Below are 16,352 nucleotides of genomic sequence, written 5' to 3'. Positions count from 1 at the left end.
GAAGTGTTGTACTGTTTGAAACTTTTACTACTAGATGTTCAGTTCTGAGAAAGAGTTGGCCGATGTCTCTGAAGAAAAGAAATAGTCCACTTGACTGTGTAGCTTAATTTCTTTTGTCATAATGGATGTGGTGAGGAACTGGGCTAAAATACTGTGTTCAGCACCTAAAAGTGGAATATTTGCTGCTTCTTTAAATGGTTCCCAATGCTTCTAGATATATACTACATCCCATCTATTCATAAGAGACAAGTTAAAATATTTCTTTCTAGCTCCAAAGCTTTTTTGATGCAAAGCTAAAGTTCTGACTGTTTTGAATAGCTGGAATGCACTATTTTGTAGTTAAAGCCAGTGGCGTAGCGTGGGTTGTCAGCACCTGGGGCAAGGCAAGTAATTTGTGCCCCCTAACCCATGGATTTGCGCCCCCTAACCCTAACCCCCAGATGTTGCGCCCGGTGTGGCCGGCCCCCCCCTGCACCCCCCACGCTACGCCACTGGTTAAAGCATATGCCCCCCCCCAAAAAAAAGTTATAGATGCTTTAACAAAGTGAATCAGCTCCTTTTTGGCTTACAGTGAATGTTTTCATCAAATCTGATTAAATATCTAAAGAGAACTGATCTATTTCTCACTAGCACTTAAGAAATATTTCTTTTTTAAAAAAAAATACTGCTTGTAAAGAGCATGATCTTAGGGAAAAAATACAGATAATTTTCACTTTCCTATTCAGGCAAACAACTTTAAAAAGCTAAATGCCTGATCTGAGCTCATCTGCTCTTGATTTTAGTATGTGTCAATGTTGTGGAAATGGATGCAATAGGACTCTCCCCTTGTCCTTCCTGCAACCCTGCCCCCCCAATCTTCCACAGTGGGTTCCCCAACCCCACAATGTAGATTTCAAGGATAGTGGGTGCAGCGGAAAGAGAAGGGCAAGTGCTGTTAAATGAGCAGGTCCATTCCAAAAGCAGCTGGCATCATTGAATCTTACCACCAGCTTAAATCCTAAAATAAGTTAATTTGTGGAACTCTACCCATCTAAGCTGGGAATGGGAACCATATGACCATGTGGGGACACGTGGAGCTCAAAGACATAGTCCTATCTAGAATAATAAGACATTTTTGTTAGATTCAAAAATATTCAGTGGGTGAGATTGTGAGCATTTGTGCTGAGGTTTTGTTCCTTCCATACCAACAATTGGGAAACACTGGCCTGCAAGTTCTCCAATTGGAAAACAGCCTTTACCAAAGGTGTCATGGGCTTTGAAGACATTCGAACTCAGGACACTAGGGGGAAATGTGCTAAGAGAAAGGCACGCTTGGCAAATCCACACCATGTTCAACTCCTGCCCAGAAACCAATGTCCCCACTGTGGAAGGACGTGTGGCTCCAGAATTGTCCTCCATAGTCACTTACAGACTCACTGTTAAAACCGCATTTATGGAAGACAATCTTACTCAGCTACGAATGATTGCCAAAGAAGAAAGAAGAATGATTTGCAATGCTGTGTTAGCGCAAGAGCTGGTAGGTTTCACCCTTTATATTTATATGTAATGGCACAGGAAATCTTAGGATAGTGCTTTTAGTGTGAAGTGTTCAGGAAATGTTACTTTTATGGGAAATATAGATTTGGTCTTTGCCCTTTCCCCCGTAAAACTAGCTTTCTCTCTGGGCTTGGGGAAACACATTTCTCTTTCCTTGACATTAGGAGACACTGCACTTCCCATCTGTGTTTCTAATACCAGCAGTCTTATACTCTGTGCTATCTATAGGTCTCGTACGTCAAGGCTATTGACATCTGGATGGCTGTATGCCTGCTTTTTGTATTCTCGGCACTTCTGGAATATGCAGCTGTAAACTTTGTGTCAAGGCAGCATAAAGAACTTTTGAGATTCCACCGAAAGAGGAAGAAGAACAAGGTAAATATGACAGCCATAGGTTAAAGAAATACAGGCAGCAGAAAGGGCTGTCTGCTTTGTAACAATGGTACAGTGTCTTAGGAGTGGCTGTACAAGTAACATGTTAACACAGGATAACATTCTGTCTGCCTAAGGTCAGCACAAGGCCTGTGTAATTCACAAATCCCGCTGAAACCTTCAGAGAAAGGATTAAAAAGGGATTTAAGTGGGACAAGAGCCTCATGGAAGCTTGCTGCACAGAGTTTAATTTCATCCTCTGAGAATACTAGCAGATTGCCCCTTCACGATGGAAACTGATGGTTTGAAATGTGTTAAAATAATTTCCTACTATGGTTCAGTGGAAGACCTTCATAGATGTATTCACATTTGTTTAATCTACTTACTTATATAAGACTTGTTTTTGGTACTTTTGTATTGGGGAGTGGCAAGAGAGGGAATTAGACGTTGCATGTATTTAGCAGTTCGATCCCACACTCACAGAGTCAGTATGGGTTTATATTTTTATCATGACCTTTTTAAAATGGGTTGTGCAGCAAGTTGAAGATGAGCCCACAAAATAGCCAAGGGGTTAGGAATCTGAGCAGGGGTGCAAGGACCCTGAGGACATAGTTGCTTCGTAAGAAGGAAGGACACCCATGACTGATCCTCTGGAGAACAAGAAGGGGCTGGAAACTGCAGCAGGAAATAATGTATGGATGCAGAAGGCCACCACAAATCCATATCACATTCTCTACATCAGGGGTCTCCAATCGTGTTTTTAGTAGTGGACACATATTGAATTTGCTGGGGGTGCCTGTCACAAAAAGGCTGCCGTGGAGGGGGAATGTCATAAAACAAAATGTCTGCCACAAAGAGCATGGCATAACACAAAATTAGAGAGACAACCACCCTAACAACTCTATGCTTACCATGGGAAGTCAGCTGTGTCCTGCTGGTCCTGATTATGGCGTTCATACACAAATTGGTGCTGTTCCTGTCTAACAACAACAGGGAGCATTCCTCAGTACCGAAGGGAAAATGTAAGGTAACCATACTACTCTCATTTCACATAAATTGCTTAGAAGGTGCCTTCCCATAACTTCATCTCTGGGAGAACTAGAAGTGTGGAAGGAAGGAAGGAAGGAAGGAAGGAAGGAAGGAAGGAAGGAAGGAAGGAAGGAAGGAAGGAAGGAAGGAAGGAAGGAAGGAAGGAAGGAAGGGAAACTCAGTGTGTAGCACTACTAGAAGACTTTGTGGGTGCCATGACACCTGTGAGCACCAGGCTGGTGGCATGCTCAAAGTAAAGCACTCTAGATGTTGTAAGTGGAACAAAACAATGCAAGACGTTAACACTCACCCCACACACAACTTAATAGACATCAACCATTTTATAAGTTGTAATACATTTTCATTTCTTTTTTGCACCAATAAAAATAGATGCAAATGAGTATCCAAGGACAAGAAGAATGCCAATGTGATCTCATAACCCAACAGCTCCTTATGGGTGGTGACTAATGTAACTCTCATTGAGGGCTGGGCTGTAAAGTCCTCCTGTTTCAAAGCTGACATTCATCTTTCTTCCCAGATAACAGCAGGAATAAAATTCAGTCACACAACACTGAGTCTTGACAAATCTTAAAATGTTTTATCATAGTGTAAAATGACTGGTATTCATGGGACAATGAGTTTACTCCAATATTTTTCTTGGTACCGAATGTAGCACAAATTTAAATGCATACACATATGCACAGATGTTTTATAGGCTTACGCAGTTGGAGGTGACCTAGAACTTAGAAGTATTTAACATTGCTAGCAGATGAGCTCCAATCATCCAGATTATAATGTGATAGAATCTGCAGAAGTGAGAATCTGTATCATGCTGAAGCCCCTATGGAACAAAAATGAATTTTAGTGAACACGGGCAAATAGTTGGTTCCATTTCAGTTTGTAAGAGGAATGGATTTTCTCATTGGAAAATTAGAACATGTAATTGGATTTCATTAACAACCTGCAATATCCTGCTTTGCTTTTCCTTTTGATCTCAGATAATTATACAGCTTAGTTTCTAATTTTTTATCCATCTGACAGTGGTTAAACAGTCACTAGTTTTCTAGTTTAGAACTTTTAATTTTCTTTTTCTTTTAAATCTGCAGTCAGGTTAAAAAGAAAAAAACTTGGCCAGTTGGATTTTATCTAACCAGGAGATGAGCAGAGATCAAGAAATATTTTTTTTCCATAGGGCTCTATCCAACTAAGGCTTACTCAGTGTCAATCCATTGAATTTTTTTGGTATTAATTCATTTAAGTCCATTGATTTCGTGGGGTCTACTATGAATATGACTTAGTTGGATACAACCATAAGGTATCTGTTGCGTTCTACATTTATTTCCTTTCATGAACATTAGAAGCATGCTGTGTAAATTGATCAAAGAAATGTGCTGCTTAACACAGTACAGTCGTACCTTGGTTCTCAAATGGCTTAGTTGCCAAAAATATTGGCTCCCGAATGTCGCAAACCTGGAAGTAACTCCTCTGGTTTGTGAACGTTTTTTGGAAGCCGAACGTCCAACACGGTTTCCGCTTAAGTACAGGAAGCTCCTGCAGCCAATCGGTAGCTGTGCCTTGGTTTTTGAACAGTTTTGGGAGTCAAACAGACTCCCAGAACGGATTATGTTTGAGAACCAAGGTACCACTGTATTCCATTTCTGACATGGCAATATTAAATACTGTATGAGAAGTGTGGTCAGAATAATGAAGCTGCCGTTCAATAATCATATGCCATCCACTCAGAGTTTCTCACATATGGATAGCTATTTTATACACTATCAGGCCAATGAGCTAGAAACCTGTTAATGATTTTGAAATCTGACTTCAGCATTCAAGAATTGAGAATCAATGATTGATGGGTTGTCCCTTGGTGAGATGATTATTGACATTTAATTGTTACATTCCTTCCTGATTGGAGAACCATTGTTAGCTAAATCCCCCTGCTTTGCTTTGCTGAATAATGCTCTGTCCATATAATCTGTAGACTGCAAATGCTGTATGCATCATATATGCATGTATATTTGCACAGAGGTACATTTGATTTCCATAATTCTTCCACTTTGGGGAAGGATTCTTTTTGCAGTCAAACCTGTGTTTATATGGCTGTAGATGTGTATGTCCCGCCTTCCTTACAATCTATATGCAATGGGAAATGCATAGGAGCACAGTCTCTCATCACACACACACAACTTTTTGAGACTGCATGAATTAGTGCTAAAATAGTCTTCTGGTTAGTGGTTTCTGGTAGAATATTCAGGTCAACAAACTGTAGTTGACTGAAAAAGTGAAATGATCAGAGCTATAGTGCTGGAGCAGTCTCTGTTCTAGGACAAGATGTAGAAAATACTCTTTTTTCCCCTTTTAACCCTTCCAGTGTCAAATTCACCACAGTTCCTCCTTTTAGTTCTTGGAGCAAAGTTGTGATCAGTCAAACACTGATACGTAAATATTTTGTGAGATTCCATTTGGGTTTCCCTTTTTTATTATTATTCTCATCAAGCATTCATTTAATGGAATCACTCCATGTATCGCGTCAATTTATGTCATTCAAACATGCTTCTGGTGTTACTTATTTTTCCTAGTGAGCTATATAACTGAGGGAGAAAACAAGTGGTTTGACCTTTTCCCAAAACAACACCAGCTTTGGAGAGCTTCTAGTTGAAAAAATGCCCACATGAGAAATTAGGCCTTAAGGGCGGCGGCGGGGGGGGGGGGGACCCACCAGCCCACAAATGCCAACAATTATCTTCTTATTCTTTTGTTTTTTAAACTAAAATCCTGACCACTTGTCTGGAGATTATTCATGCTATAGGCATATCAAGTGCCATCAAATTCCAAGTATCAAATATTGCTCATTGAGAAATAATATGTGGGGAAATATGGTAAACCAGCAGTGCTGACAGACAATGTGTCGAACACTGCATACTGATGCATATAAAATATCACATGTCAAAGATCAGATATTTTTGGATGAGCACTGAATATTAGATATTGAAAAGTCAATTGATGCTTAACCTTGAAATCTGCACCAGATAGTTCCAGGGTTGAGCTGCAGTTGCAAATTGACTTCAGCTGCTCTGTCTAGAATACTCAGAAGCTAATACTACAGACTTAAGTAAATTCATGGACAGGTTTCCGTACTACCTGCTGAAAACATTATTACAGCAAAGAGAGAGATTGTGGCCCTCACACTTTATTGCATGTTCTTCAGGCACGGCACATGCACAGGACAACTGATGTGGATTGGAACTTGCCACAACTTTTGACATAGTATAGGCAAGTATCCTGACAAAACAAGCAGACAACATCTGCTGTCCTATGTTTCCCCTAGTCCACATGGTGGGCAAACCATAGATCCCGCAGAAGCCTGCATGTGGGGCAGCTCAGCCCCTCAAGCATATTCTGATGCTGTAGTGAGACACTCCCAAGACCCCTTATGAGGTGGGTCCCCCTTTCAATATGTTATTTGGTTGGGATTCATAAAAATTATGACAATAAACATTTAAAAACAAAAACAAAAAACAACCTCATAGCTTCTTGGCCAATTGCAGCTGCAAGTAACATTCCTTCTAGGCCTATTAACCAGTGATGAACCAAAGCCCATGGCAACGATGCCCATTATCTGAAAGAAGGTGGGTAGGAAACATGACACATACCCAAATTTATAATCTAGGAACAGGCCTGTGGAAACAGGTTATCCCTCACATCTGCTTGCCCAGCTCCACCCTCTGGACTTCCAATTGGCTTCTATGAGCAGGACCGGCCTGGACCTCAAGGAAGGTTCTGAGGGGGAGGAAGTGGGTCTCCCTCCCATCATGCCACATGGGCATTGCAGAAAGTGGGCTCCTCACATAATGATGGGGAGCTGTACCTTCTGAAATATTTTTGAGAAGAGAGAACATCACATCTATGAGGGGTATCAATAATGCAAGCATGGAAAACATACAGCAGCTGATTAAAAAAATAGTGATTGCAGCTGGAAACTTTTGGAAGAGACGTTGGGAAATTGTATACTTATATTTTGAAGATTCTGCAGTCATCTGTGTAAGTTGGGGTTTTGCCTTCGCATGAATCAGTATCACTAAATTCATGAACTGGATCTAAAGATATTTAGGATGAATACATCTAAAATTCACACCCATTTTGCCCTTTAAAAAGCACTTACAGGGGTTGCAGAGAGTAAGTTGGAGGTGTATCATAAATAACTGATACATATGGATATTGCTTTGCTTGTTGGCATTTCCACTTTAAAAGAAGCAAGCATGCATACTAATTTTGTGCTTGTGTTGAAGAAAATATAGTGTTACATCTAAGGCTACATTTTACTAGTTTTTATTTACTTTTCAACTTTTCTTCAACTTTTTAACCCAAGTTCTAAATGCCATACTACTTGTAGACTAGGTTGATTATGTTTTTTCCACTAATAATCATTTCCTTTTTTCCCTTTTATTTTCTTTTGTTGTCTTTGTGGTCTGCCTTCCATTTTGATGAAAGTTTTATGAGGGAGTGCTTGATGGAAATGAAATCAATGAATCATTGCGGCGTAGCAATGGCTTGAGAAGTACAGAATTCATAGACGGGACTTTGCCTCAAATCTACAATATAAATTTAAGGGTAAACTATGTAGAAGATGTCCCATTTGTCCTAACATGCTACCCAGTCATTAACAAAGGCCCAGTCCATTTGTCTGAACTAATGTCTTTCCATGTGGACTCTGTGAACTTCCATTACTACTTCTGTGTGATGATACATATTGTTACTAGAGAGGTTCTGTCTCCCTTCATCATGGAAATAAAATTTGTGGTGGTTAATTTGGATTTCGTAACATAGAATTCACATCTGATTTTCTTTCTCCTCAAAACACGGTTTAGAAATTAATACATCTAAATATGGTACACCTAAATACTTCTGCAAAAACAATATACATATTAAGAAACAATTAAGGTTTCCTATTCTGATGCAATGTTAAAGCATTGCCAGGATCTGAGAGACCTTCAGTAGATAAGCAAAAAAGTCAGTAATAGGGTGCCCCTTGTGCCCATGGTCCAGAAGAAGCAACCTCTCACCATTTCTTTGAAAGGAGCATGAATATGCTTCGCACATGACCACTGTGAAATGATCTAATATTGTCTGCTTCACTCCTACTGTGTCTTTGTAAAGAAGCATATGCATTTCTCAAAAGCTACTGGAGATGGTGGGATAGGTTCTGGAAGCTTCAATGATTCAACCTCGTAACTGAGTGTCAGGTGCATTCCGTAATCTTAAATACACTCAACTGGGTACTTCATGAGGGCCCTACACCAGGGTAAGCTTAAGGGGCCTGATATAAAGTACATCTGTGGTATGTGAGATCTTATAGTTTTGGTCAGTCAAGGAGAACAGGAGACAGTGCAGCAGAAATCAGGTGCAATCTTTAATATCACAATAATTCAAAAAGACATGGTGTAGAGAGGTGATGAACTGAATATTTGTTTCTAAGTGGTATGTTTAACTAGGTCCTCTTGCTATAAAAATTAATCAGATTATTATTTTTATCTGAGAAAGGCCCAGTTCACATGAGAGACTGTGTGTGTGTGTGTGTGTGTGTGCGTGTGTGTGTGTTACAAAGGTAATACTAGCTTCAGAATATTCTCAGTCTGCTACAACTGATTGTGGGCAGCTCCATCAATGTGTATAGGCTGAGAGTGTTGTTGGCCCACATGGCCACCACATATGTGTGGCAAGGTCTAGCAGCCATTTGACAGACATTTAGAAATCATTCTGTCATTTTACCAGATGCCACTACAAATCCAAAATATAATTTGGGTGGGATTAAATTTCCCCAAAACGTTTCTAGAAAAGAATCTGGTAGTTCAATGCATCTCTATGTCACTAAAAATGGCAGACAGGTGTGACCATACTGTGGCAGCACAATGTTAGTAATACTAAATGGATTGCAATTGCATTATTTGCAGGCAATAAGAGAATGTTGAATTATGAATATTATGGGGAAAATAATATTGAATGTGACTTCATTCCGTTGAATGAAGCAGGATACAGAGACAGGATAAAATGATAAGATGATATAACAAACAATCTTTATTACGGTCCAGAGACCAACAAAACATTACAAATCAATACAGAGTTCATACAGCCTACCTCCAGGTTAATCAAGCACTTTGTTTGGAATATAGGGCTCATTTGTTCTTTCAACCACCGATTAAAAACTTTGCCACTGCCAAAGTTCTAGCTTTTGTCCGGTCTTCCAGTAGGAACCTGACATAGTGAGCCTCTGACTTTCCCGGGAAAGGCACCAGCAAGGGTAGTATCAGTTCAGCCCTGGCCTGCTCATACTTCGCACAATGTAACAAAATATGATTTATGGACTCGATGTCTTGAGCACACGAGCAAAGTCTGTCCTGGTAGGGAACTCCTCTCAACCTACCATCCAGCACTGCAGAGGGGAAGACATTCAGTCTGGCCTTGGTGAAAAGGCTTCGATAGTTAGGTACTGTCAGGTTTTTGATGTAAGGTGTTAACTCAAAGACATACCCATATTGAACTCCTGCTGCCAGTGGACTACAGACTGCGTGTGACCGAGATCGCAAGTCACTGTGTGCATTGTCCCATAATCTTTGCTTTAAAGCCTTTTGGGCGCCTTCATAGCCCAGGTAATACAGTTGGGGGGGAGACAGACCAATAGAGGTGGCTTTTTTAGCCATGATTTTCTGCCATTTGCTGACAAATTCCTCATTGGTGATATGTTGGTACAGACCCTTCCCTAGATTAAACACTGAAATCCTGAGCCAATGTCTTAGGGCAGCCCACCATGCTCTAGCTGAAATTGGGCATTCACCAGCTTCCAACAGAAGTATGGAGTTGGGGACGCAGTTAGGTACCTGCAGCAGAGATCGTATAAATTTTGCCTGAAAGCCATCTAGCTTTGGCAGGTCCCCATTATGCCAGACATTTGCTGCATACAGCAGTTGGGAAACGGGCTTTGCGTTGAAAACCCTTAAGGCTGCTGGAACATATTTGCCGCCCTTTGTGAAGAAGAATTTATGTATGGCTAGCTTTGTAATCTCCGCCTTTTGAAGGGAGGTTTGCCAATGGTGCTTCCAAGATCTTGTATGATGGAATGTGAGCCCTAGGTAGCTGAAGTATTTTACCTGTTCGAGGTTATGGCCATCCAGCACCCATTTAGACTGGGAGAATCTTCTTTCGAAGACTAAGATTTTAGATTTTTCATAATTAATGGATAAACCATTTCCAGAACAGTAATCAGAAAATTTCCTCAACAGATAATTCAAGCCCGGCCTGGAACGCGAGATGATGGCTGCGTCATCAGCATACAACAACAAAGATGATATAATACATTGCTAGGGGTTTAAAATGGGTTCCATATTAGTAGAATCTACATGCCTGACATTTGCTGACCATTTATATCAAGCTTTATATATAACTGCCTAGAATTAACTATAATGAAGAAGTTATATTTCACAGTATTTGAAGCAAAAACAAGATTTTTTTATTATTTTGAATCATGTCATACCATTCATGTCCTATTTTCATTTTGTATCTTTGTTATTCTTCATTTGTTAGCAATCCACGGCTTATTTATTTCCTTGTTGTGTTCAATCTTCATTTATTTTTGTTTATCAGGGGTGGGGAGGCAGCCATACCTGCAGGAAAGCCAATGTAGACTTTCTTGTTAAAAAGAGCTCTCTTTGGATACCAGTTAATGTTTTCAGTTCATCCTGTTTGTGAGTTCTTCTGGATACACCTGCAGGCTTTGAAAGCAATTTCCTCTTTATTGTTGCACTGATTTCACTATTTCGCACTGAATATTTTTAATCAAGCTCAGCTGCAGACTAAGTGCATAGTCTAGAGAAAGTTAGGAGCGCAGAAGTCCCCTAGAAACAATAATCCCTTGTCATGGAACTCTGTGTCATGTTTCCTTTAGAAGGTATTCTATGGAAATAATGCATCTGTATTTCTTGATAAAATATTTGTGTATTGACTTCTTTTGTTTTTAAGACCCTTTAAAATCAATTAATGATGTAATAATTTTAATTACAACCTTTGCCCAACATTTGGCATAATCACACATCACCTTTTAATGTGAAAAAGTTACCAACAGGTAACTCTTTAAATCTCATTTTGTGTGAATATGGTCTCACATTAAGGAAACTAGCATTTAACACACTGAGCACAGGGTTTTCTTCTTAAACAAATGTTCCCTTGGAGGGCAAAGCACCACATCTCACCACACGAGGGAGTGGCTTGAAATGGAATATTCAACATACTAAAATGCCATGGCAAAAATCTTCACGTGACATTATCTTGGCAACGTTAACCTGGAAGCTGTCCAGTACTGAGCAGTACTAAAGTCAGGAATCTTCTGGTTTTGAGGCCCACCCCCAGTCTGCCAACAGTTGCTCCGCTGCATGCAAGCTGTCCCTCGCTCAAAAGGGGAGGAAGAAAACACAGAACAAGATGATTCAGAAACTTTCCCCTCTCTCACACACACTGATACCTAGCTATGTTCACATCCTGTTCTTGGGAGGTCTTGCCAGCAAAGCCTTCCAGCCAGTGGCGAAGCTGCATGATGCTCCGCTACTGGGGGCAGAGAGCAGCCGGGGCATGATGGTGCCCTGGGGCGTGGCGCACATCCTGGGGATGTGGCACGCCGCCTGCGGGGACATGACATGCGTTCTGGGGGTGTGACGCGCCACCTGTGGGGGTGTGGCACCTAGCGCGTGGCATGCGTCCGGGGGGCCCCCAGCTGCGATGGCACCCTACTGGAATAGTGGTGCCAGGGTGTTCCACTCCCTCTGCACCCCCGTTCCTCCACCAGTGATTCTAGCCAGTGGAGCCTTCCAGCAGTCAACTGGGGGGGCTTCTGATAGAATTGTTTCCACTCCATTGGCAAGCTGGCATTTCCCTTTCTCTCGGGAGGAGTACAATCAAATGTAAGGAGGATAGGTACAAGGAAGTTTCTACCAAGACAGCCTTTACAGTTTTAAAGGGTTTTTTTTCCTTTCCCAGGTAATTTTTATTATTATTATTAAAATATTTATATACCACTACATCTGACAAACTATATCAATGTGTTTTAGAACAATAAAACATAAAACCATACAATAAAAAACAGACAAGTTAAAAAAACCATACAAGTTAAAAACAGACATTAACCAATTAACCATTGTGAAAGTGTGCATTCTTAATCCCCTGTATAGTCCTGGTGGAATAGAAAAGTTTTCAGCCAGCACTCAAAAGGTAGCCCAGAAAGTGCTTGCTTGTTGTGTTTTGTTGTCCAATAACCCTCACCAACTTTTGTTGATTCTTAGACAGTTGGTATAAAAGCAGTATATGTCAAAGAGGTGCTTCTAGGTTTTCAAAAATGCTAGATTTCAAAAGCAAAGGTGCAACTTTTTTTGTGTTGGGTTCCTTTGAAACCACTTGGGGGAGTTGGAGAACTAAATGAAGAAAAGGATTTACTTACCTTCCTGTGGTTTGGGCAGAGTTTGTATGAAAATAGCAAATGTTGTAGAAATGCCTGCAGATCAGTAGCTGGTAACGTTTCAGGGGAATTAATTGGTGCAGGGGATAAGGACTTGTCATCAATAAAAGCAGTTTTTGGGTTTTGTAGGAAAATTTATGCTCAGTTGAGAACAGTCAGTTCCTTCTTTTTCATCACTCCTAATGCAGAAAAGTTATTCCCTCTTTGGAAGGTAGATCTGTCAGAAAGAAAACTAAAGTCCCCTTCCTGACATGCAAAAAAAGATCTTTGCATTAGACACTTGAAATTTCAAAGAGACCAACAATCTGAGTCTATTTGATGCTTCAGGAGCGGCTCAGTTCAAAGGAGACCCACTTTGCCTTGGAAGATCCCCAAATATCTCTGAATCTTCCTGATTCAATCCAAAATTCGTTATCCATCTGAACCAAGTATAGTGGTACCTCGGGTTACAAACACATCGGATTACAAACTCCGCTAATCCATAAATAGTACCTCGGGATACAAACTTTGCCCCAGGATGAGAACGGAAATCGTGCAGTGGCAGCAGGAGGCCCCATTAGCAAAAGCGCGCCTCAGGTTAAGAACGGTTTCAAGTTAAGAACGGAGCTCCGGAACAAATTAAGCTCGTAACCCGAGGTACCACTGTACACACTTGTAATGGTCATCTAGGCCATTAACTATTATTGCATGTATCCTGGTAACAGCCCAGTTCTAGAGCAGGATCACAAGTTAACATAGTTATTATGAGAGGTGTGATTATTATATACTGTCCTCCACTGCAGCAAGCAACTGAAAGCTACAATCTACCCAGCTACAGCCAGGGATTTTTTTTTCCCAGCTGAAACTTGCCAGAACTCAGTTCTGGCACTTCTCAGGTGTGTGCCACTGCCTTCTTTAACAGAACAAGGGAGGTGTTTGTGGTGAATTCTGGCACTTCTTTTTCTAGAAAAATATCACTGGCTACAGCTAACAAGACCATCTATAGGCAGATGTAAGATAACATCCTAAGAAACATAATACTCAGTGACAGGCAGGAACAGATATTGGATTTTAAAATTTCTCACATGGGCAGATGTCAAAAGCCCTATGCAGATATGCAGATTTAATTGTTTTAGTGAATACAGAAAGGAGAGCATACTGCTCCACAACCCTTGCAATTGTCTTCCCACGTTGGACAGGAAGGTCAGAAGGGGTTACTGTTAGTGTGTCCAGATGAATGTTAATTCACCAGATCGCAGAAAAGATGTTCAACTGGCCATGCTTACAATCTCCATTCAGACAATTTCATTCAATGCAAGAAGCTTGAAGGAGTTGATGGAACCAGGATACATGCTTCATAGATGGAATAACCAACAAGTACTTTAGAATTATTGAATTGCGACTCAAATAGAAATCAAATTGCAGCCAACACATCAGTAGTTGGGCTACTGGTATTTCTGCATTTGCAGCAGCTGATTATATTGTGGGCGGGGAGGATATACAGTGGTACCTCAGGTTAAGTACTTAATTCGTTCCGGAGGTCCGTACTTAACCTGAAACTGTTTTTAACTTGAAGCACCACTTTAGCTAATGGGGCCTCCTCCTGCTGCTGCTGCACCGCCGGAGCACAATTTCTTTTCTCATCCTGAAGCAAAATTCTTAACCTGAAGCACTATTTCTGGGTTAGTGGAGTCTGTAACCTGAAGCGTATGTAACCTGAAGCATATGTAACTCGAGGTACCACTGTAGAGCGATAGTTTTAATATTTTTTTGAATAATGATATAAAAGGTCTCAAAGATGTCAGTTGTTAGAATTTCCAGGTGAAGACTTTTCCTGTTTGTTCATTTTTACAGGATGAAGATTCAAGAGAAAATCGGTTCAGTTTTACAGGCTATGGAATGGGGCCACCATGTATACAAGCAAAAGATGGAGTGGTTCCAAAAGCACCAAACAATCCAGTTCAACCTGCACCAAAAAGCCCTGAAGACATGAGGAAGGTATTCATTGATCGGGCCAAGAAAATTGACACCATCTCCCGAGCCTGTTTCCCACTAGCCTTTCTGATATTCAACATTTTTTACTGGGTCATCTACAAAATCGTTCGGCACGAGGACATTCACCAAAAACAAGATTAAGGTTTCCAGTGCTTAACGGTTCTGGTTCTCTATTACTATGGTACAAATACCGATTGGCTCATAAAGGGCGTGGAGGGCAAAAAATCACATTTGACTTGCTATGCAAAGTCACAAAAGGATAGAAGAGTGGAATCCGAAGAAGCTACAGTATCTGCTGCAACAGCAATTCAACTTCTTATTAGCTAAAAGTAGCCAGCTTTTGCAAAGAAAAACCACAACATTCTAAATTAAAACTCTACTGCCAATGTGTTTATAGATGCTGTTCCATAATGGTATAGTATTTTCTGACGTTTCTTGCAGCAAAGTGCCATATTAACAGAAATGCTATTCCACTTTAAAGTTTCCTTTAAACTTTATAAGTCAAGATTTGCCATGGGTGGGGGGGGGGTTTAAAAAGAAGTTTCCCTTTAAGTGACAAAGCACATTTTCTCAATTTAAAGACACTGCCAACGTCTTTTACAATAAACACCGAGCATATATTAGGCTGCACATTAAAGAGAGAAATCTCATATAAAATACTTCATAATGACACAATCCACAAACCACTTACTCTGTGAAATGCTGCTGGTGTTTCTGGTGAGGCTTCAGTTCTGCACTGAAATAAGCAGTTTGTTGATTGCTGGCCGTTTTATAAAAAGAAAAAGTATGCCTTGGCGAAATTTCTCTGTGCATTCAAGGCAGGAAACTGTCTAATCACATCCTTTACCAGTACAGAGAGTATGACTCAGCAGGCTAGACCTTCTGTTGAGTAAACAGATCACTTGCTTCTGGTATTTACTCTAAAATGTAACATAGATTCTACATGATAGGATGTGAGGTCAGATATTCTGAGTCACTCAAATGAGTATTGTCACCTCCAGGGCCCTGGAGAGGGAGAGGATTTTGTTCCATGAAGGTTAAATATGCTTAAAGCTATTGAAATTATGGGACAGTGGTGCATATTTGATTCTGTAATATACACATAATATACACTAGGAAGTTAGTGTCATTGAAATCAGTTCAACTTACTTCCAGGTAAACATGATGAAAATCATATGTAGCTCCCATTTATTTTAACTGACTTTACATACATATGTGCTGAACAACGTCAAAAGAAGTGCTAGAACAAAATTGGGGGGAACGAAAACCTTCCTATGAAGATACCGGATAGCCAACTATGGCATTCTACTTGTGCAACTGACTGTCACTTGAACAAATAGGAATTGCTCTTGTTCCCTTCCCTCCCAATTCCACCCACCCACATTTCCCAATATCTGCTCTGCGTAGTTGGGAAACCCTGATTGGGCGTAGTTTGCAGGGCCCCAGGGTGAATGGTGGAAGTAAAATCTAGCACACCTCCTGGTGTGGTGTTTCATCTTGATATTTAAATTAAGGAAATTTATTTCCTTTTTCTAGAATTGCACAGTCCTTTAAATTAATTCTCTCAATAATTATATATTATGTTATAGGCTTAAAAGAAAATATAGAATAGAACTTTGCACCTAGAAGCTGTTTTTTGTTTCTTCAGACAGTTCTCATCAGCAAAGACAGAATATATTTGCTCTACAGCATATCTAATGCAGTGGAATGATATATGTTCTGAAAGTGTGCCAACAGAAAAACCACAAGAGTTTATTGTTGAACACCAGAGAGGGGAGAGAAAACATGCTGCTTTGAAGGAAAAAGAAAATCAAAGCTGAAGTTCTACTTTGATTTTTAAATAAGAACAAATGTGATACAAGACTATTTCCGTAATGTGTCTGTTATAGAAATATTTACTAAGATGACTTTAAAAAGAAAAAAAGAAAAAAGAAAAGCA

The 16,352-nt window shown here is 40.2% G+C and overlaps 1 protein-coding gene across 2 annotated transcripts in view; it reads left to right on the top strand.

Moving 5' to 3' along the window:
* GLRA3 (glycine receptor alpha 3) overlaps positions 1 to 15,686 on the top strand; it is an 82,001-nt gene extending 66,315 nt beyond the window's left edge. Inside the window, exons 8-10 of one of the 2 annotated variants that reach the window (XM_081926127.1) lie at positions 1,765 to 1,911; positions 7,432 to 7,551; positions 14,273 to 15,686. In XM_081926127.1, coding sequence (XP_081782253.1) covers positions 1,765 to 1,911; positions 7,432 to 7,551; positions 14,273 to 14,554 — 549 coding nt within the window. In that variant the 3' untranslated portion in view covers positions 14,555 to 15,686. The remainder of the gene's footprint in view (positions 1 to 1,764; positions 1,912 to 7,431; positions 7,552 to 14,272) is intronic. The other variant, XM_081926126.1, reaches the window with a different exon arrangement.
* Positions 15,687 to 16,352: the final 666 nt, after the last annotated feature.

This window comes from Podarcis melisellensis, assembly GCF_964234715.1.
Source record: "Podarcis melisellensis genome assembly, chromosome: 9".
Classification (NCBI taxonomy): domain Eukaryota; kingdom Metazoa; phylum Chordata; class Lepidosauria; order Squamata; family Lacertidae; genus Podarcis; species Podarcis melisellensis.
Note: the sequence above shows the minus strand (reverse complement) of the source record. Positions and strands in the feature narration are given on the sequence as shown.